Here is a 5685-nt window from a genome sequence, read left to right as displayed (position 1 = left end):
AAGTTGTTCGGTGGATTTTCATATATCTTTATGGTATTTCTAATGCTTGTTTACAGTTTGAAAAATCTAAAGGTAAACTTGCTGGTTATGTTAACTCAGTTTATGCTGATGATTTAGATAAGAGAAAATTTCTCACATGTTATGTTTTCACTATTGATGGTTGTGTTATTAGTTAGAAAGCATGTTTGAAGACTAATGTTGCTTTTATCAACTACTGAAATTCAATATATGGCTATTTCTGAAGTATGCAAAGAAGTTGTTTGGTTGAGAGGTTTGTACACTGAGCTTTTATGAAGATAATTCTTCAATTAATATATTTTGTGACAGTCAGAGTGTTATTTACCTTACAAAGTATCAGATGTTTAATGAAAAACAAAGTATATTGATGTGATGTATCATTACATTTGATATGTTATTGCTTAAGGTGATATTAAAGTATGCAAGATAATTACTCATGATAGTCATGCTGATATGATGACAAAGCTTGCTTTTGCTACTAAATTTGTGATATGCTTAAGTTTAGTTAGTGTTATAGGTTGAGTCCTAGAGACTTTAGCGCTGGTGATATTTATTATTGAGGGGAATTCATTAATAATTCTTCATTTTCTATAAGATAGAATTTGTTTCAAGTAGAGTTTATTGGATTATGATCTAAACTCTAGTTGGGCCACACAAAAGACATCTTAGGCTCACATTAAAAAAAAATCGTATTAAACTAGTTGCTATTGTCCATCCTCTATATATACATCTTGTAAGCCGTATGTGAAATTGAGACGGTCATTGTAATTTCTCTACATTGTACATAACTTTTCATATAGTAAAGATCGTTGATTGGTGTTGTGGTTATCATTACAGGATACGTATGCGATGTGCCTGCTCTGGAGCACTGCAATGCCCGTCTCATCCATCGAACACATCTTCGCTTGTCGCGCCCGGGTCATCCGACCTGCACAGTCCCATTGTCGGTTTCCCACACGCGCCTGCCACACTTCCTGTTGCGTCTGCGAGCCTATCCTGCAACAATTAATGTTGTAGGACGGGACACGGTAGCCCTGCGTCGGTCATGCCACCTCAACCGGGGTGAACTACCTAGGGAAGAAAAACGATATGAGTAGCGACATTAAATGAGGTTTGACTGGCTTAGATGAGTACCTGCCCTGCGACCACCAAGGGCTAGTCGTGGGAAATCCCGCGAAGGCTGATGTCGTGGTCGTGCTGGCGCCGACTGGTCGCGCGGTGGGCCTGAGCCGGAGAACGAAAGCGAATAATGGCAAAACCGGTCATTGCGGGCCATCCCGGTGGGGGACCCTATATTCTTTTCATAAACACTTCTCATTGCGAGAGGCATAAAATTCATGTACTAATATACAAGATTGGGTCTTGAATTATCTTGCCTCTAATCTATCAACTTGGAGAACTTCCTCCCCGGTTTTCCATCTTTTTGATCTTTGAATGTTTCTTCTCAAAGTTTCAAGCTTTGTGTGGGGATAAGTCTTGTATTGGTTCGCTGTGAAACCTAGTGTTCGATTCTAACCATGAGACTCGCTTTTGATTAGATCTTCAAGTTTGATTTTTATTTTTATTTTTGTGCTGCTTTTCTATTCTGGCCGGAACTTCCGACCTAAATCCGGAACTTCCAGATTGCTATTTCTATACGTAACAGAAAACTCCAAACCGGAGTCCATCCGAAGTTTTTAGGTGCCCGGAACTTCCAGATTAAATCCAGAACTTCTGGGTTGAACAGTGAGTTTTCCGCTGCGTTTTGGTGTCTTGTGTTGTTTTTATTGTGATATATTTTGGAGGTGTGTTAGGTGATATAATAGGAGAAGACGTTTGTTTCGAAAGAAATTTGTAAGACGCCTATTCACCCCTTTTAATCACCGCTCTCGGTCCTACAATCTCTTTGGAAAACATGCCTACATAACAGCAAATTTTAGCAACAAAATTTGTGCACAAAAGACATACAGACATGCCGGATAAATCATTTTAGTGGAAATTTATCTCTTAAACACGTTATAAATCTCAGTAATATGACTTATTATTATGCCTTTTAGCAGTAGAGGGTCAACTACTTGCAGTTCTTTTTATTCTCCTTCCACCTCTGGACGTTCAACGTGCATGGCCAACTGTCACAAGCATGCAACGAACACGTGCATCGACTTAACACAAGCCATCGCCGTATCCATGTCCATCAACTAACTATATATACGCGTGTCCATTCCAAGCTATCCATCAAGCATTCAAGCCACAGACATTCGAACTCAAACGGCAAGCCATCGGCGCCATTCCTTTGCCACTGCATGCCATTGTCATCGACTTCAATATAGTAGCTAAGCCAACGTTTGCGAGGAGCAAGGGCATGGCCGCTCTGCAAGAGGCTGTGGTCATGGAGGCGGCAGCAGCACTGGAGGAGACCAAGGGCATGGCCGCCCTGCTGAGCCATCTCCGTGTCACGACGTCGGGGGAGAAGGGTGCCGGCGTCGCTGGCGCAGTGGAGGAAGGGAAGATGGAGTGGCTCCGGTCGCAGCTGATCGGGAAGGACGTCGAGTTCGACACGCCGTTCGGTCGCCGCGCGCTCACGTACGCCGACCAGACGGCGTCTGGCCGGAGCCTGCAGTACATCGAGGACTACCTCGTCAAGCAAGTCCTTCCCTTCTACGGTGAGCTCGCCTTTCTTCCTCGTGGGGCTTCAACTTTCTTTGTTCGTGTGTTCATGTAGTACTTCAAGTGTCCTTGTGTGTACGTACGTGCAGGGAACACGCACACAGAGGATAGCCATGTCGGGAGCAAGACGACGCGGCTGGTGAACAAGGCAGCGCGCTACGTGAAGCGCTGCATGGGCGCGGGCCCCGGCGACGCGCTGCTCTTCTGCGGCGCCGGCACCACGGCTGCCATCAAGCGCCTGCAGGAGGTCATGGGCATCGCCGTGCCGTCCGCCGACCTTCGCGATCGCCTCGCGGTGCAGCTGCGCACCGAGGAGCAGTGGGTGGTCTTCATCGGGCCGTACGAGCATCACTCCAATCTTTTGTCGTGGCGACGCAGCCTCGCCGAGGTCGTCGAGATCGGCGTCGACGACGACGGGCTCGTTGATATTGCCGCGCTCCGACGCGGACTCCGCTCACCCAAGTACGCGGACCGGCCGATGCTGGGATCCTTCTCGGCATGCAGCAACGTCACCGGCATCATGACGGACACGCGCGAGCTTGCGCGCGTTCTGCACCAGCACGGCGCCTTTGCGTGCTTCGACTTCGCTGCCAGGTGAGACACCGTCAGAGTCATATGAAAATTAAGAAAAGCATACGTAATTTTCACGATGCGATGGAGTCTTGCTACTATCATTATCGTGGAACATGTCACGCATCTATTTGTCACTCTATGCTTTGGTCAGAATTGTGGGGCTTTTTTTTTTTTGACTTTCTTATGATTAAGTTAACTCTTTGCATTCAATATGACAGCACAAATTACCCGCCTGGTGATCTGATCTAAATATTTTTCCATTATATATCCCTGCGAAATATGAACTGGAACTATATATGTCGACTCCTTGTGGATATTGTAGCTGAGAAATAACGGCCACAGAGAAATAACTTCAACTTTGACAGGAGGACCAATAAGTCTGAAAACTCTGCAATTTTTTTATGGCTTTCTGCCAAATTTCTCATTTATCAGCATTGCCATAACTTCAGTCCCGAATCTGCTTAAATAATGATCAGAGTTGTTCAGCACCAGATCTAACTTTGCCATTTGTGTAGTGGCCCATATGTAAAGATTGACATGAAGTCTGGCGAAATCGACGGCTACGATGCGGTCTTCCTAAGCCCGCACAAATTTGTCGGTGGCCCGGGCACACCGGGCATCCTTGTGTTGAACAAAGCACTGTACCGGCTCAAATCCCAGCCTCCCTCAACATGCGGTGGTGGCACTGTGGCCTATGTCAACGGCTTCAAGGAGGAGGTGAGCAGCTACTTCCGCCCAGTAGATGGTAGAGCTACTACTATCTATGTTCTATGCCCCCAGTTCATGCTTGTGTCCTGAAAACCTAAACAAATTTTGGTGTATAACATTTAGGATACATTATACTATGACGACATTGAGGAGCGGGAGGACGCTGGCACACCACCAATCATCCAAAAGATCCGTGCATCTCTTACATTTTGGGTCAAGGAGTACATCGGATATAACACCATGAGCCTTCGAGAGCGAGTATACTCCGAGATGGCGATGAAAAGGCTTGTTAGCAACCCAAATGTAAGGGTGCTAGGCAACGTGGATGTTGAACGTCTACCCATCTTCTCCTTCCTTATCTACCCTCCAAAGTCCAATTTGTTGTTTGATGTGGCCGATGAGCCAGGTTGCGACAAGCCATTGAATGATATGAGGGACAAGCGTCTCCCTCTACATGGGCGTTTTGTCACAAGGCTTCTTAATGATCTTTTCGGCATCCAAGCGAGGGGTGGCTGTGCATGCGCAGGCCCTTATGGCCATACATTGCTCAACATCGAGAACAAACTCTCACTTCGCATCCGGTCCGCGATTCTCAAGGTATGGTCCAATTGTGCCAGGATTAAAGCATAATACTTGTCCAATAATATTGTACTAATATTACTGTTTATCATCACCTTTTTACAGGGGTATAATGGATTGAAACCAGGATGGACTAGGTTGAGCTTTGCTTACTATCTATCGAAGGAGGAGTTCAAATTCATCCTCGATGCCATTGAGTTTGTTGTGGCATATGGTCACCGCTTCCTCCCTTTCTACAAATTTGACTGGATCACCGGTGACTGGACGTTCCAAAAACAGGTGATCAAGTACCTCATCATGAAGGAGGAGCTGGCTCTTGCCGCAAGTGCTGGTTTCCTAGATGAAAATGGCATGTCAAAGGTTGCGGATAAACCGAAAAACAAATTTGAGGCAAATCATAAGAAGTTTGAGAGCTACTTAGTGAATGCAAAGAAAATTGCAGTCTCCTTGCCAGATATCAATCATCAGGTTGTCAGTGTCCCAAAAGGAGTAGACCCTGACATGATTCTTTTTCATATTTAGTACATTTCGGTTATAGCAATAAGACTTAAACTTGGTTGAGCATTTCGGTAATTGCTCACCAAAAATGTCTTGTGTGACAATGTATGAGAATAAGAATAGTACTAGCCGAGATAAGAGTTGAGCTGAGTCAGTAAAATATTTAGAAAATAAATTTGTGCGGAAAATGGCTCCCGAATTATGAGAATGCTATTTTCCATGTACATCACAAAGAGTTTTATTATGCAGGTGATCTGTACATTTCTTACTGTTATGACTGCTACACCGGCAATAGTTGATTGCTATGGCATATGGTGCCCTACTTTTCTTGTTGGATTTTGATCTCGAGCTAACGTATCCTAACCACCCCATTAAGTGTAACACTTTGTCTTAGTATACTGTTTTATTGAGAGTTGACTTATAATGTTAGCCTTACAAACAAGAGGAGTATTGAATTTTGATCTCAGGCTAATGTATCCTAACCGCCCCGAGAGTCCAAGGGGAGATCATCCCCACCTCTCTCGCCCTGATCAGGGGCACGACCAATGTATTGGTTGCGGTCCCATTTCACCAGCGTCATATATAAAGAGGAGCAAGCTGGGGTCTCGTGATCATCCATATATCATGAGACAAACTCATGCCCCTACACTGCTACAGAAAGGC

The 5685-nt window shown here is 45.0% G+C and overlaps 1 protein-coding gene across 1 annotated transcript; it reads left to right on the top strand.

Moving 5' to 3' along the window:
- The first annotated feature begins 2252 nt into the window (after window positions 1-2252).
- Window positions 2253-5046, top strand: LOC133905432 (uncharacterized). The gene is made up of 5 exons (XM_062347197.1): window positions 2253-2660; window positions 2754-3258; window positions 3753-3954; window positions 4069-4542; window positions 4630-5046. The coding sequence occupies exons 1-5, from the start codon at window positions 2360-2362 to the stop codon at window positions 5044-5046; spliced, it is 1899 nt and encodes a 632-aa protein (XP_062203181.1). The 5' UTR covers window positions 2253-2359.
- The last annotated feature ends 639 nt before the right edge of the window (window positions 5047-5685 follow it).

This window comes from Phragmites australis, chromosome 22, assembly GCF_958298935.1.
Source record: "Phragmites australis chromosome 22, lpPhrAust1.1, whole genome shotgun sequence".
NCBI classification, from domain to species: domain Eukaryota; kingdom Viridiplantae; phylum Streptophyta; class Magnoliopsida; order Poales; family Poaceae; genus Phragmites; species Phragmites australis.
Note: the sequence above shows the minus strand (reverse complement) of the source record. Positions and strands in the feature narration are given on the sequence as shown.

Excerpts from the sequence above, each read along its gene's own strand:
- LOC133905432 (XM_062347197.1), top strand. The coding sequence starts at position 2,360 with ATGGCCGCTCTGCAAGAGGCTGTGGTCATGGAGGCGGCAGCAGCACTG. Across the intron at positions 2,661-2,753 it reads GCAAGTCCTTCCCTTCTACG|GGAACACGCACACAGAGGAT; the intron begins GTGAGCTCGCCT and ends ACGTACGTGCAG. Across the intron at positions 4,543-4,629 it reads TCCGGTCCGCGATTCTCAAG|GGGTATAATGGATTGAAACC; the intron begins GTATGGTCCAAT and ends ACCTTTTTACAG.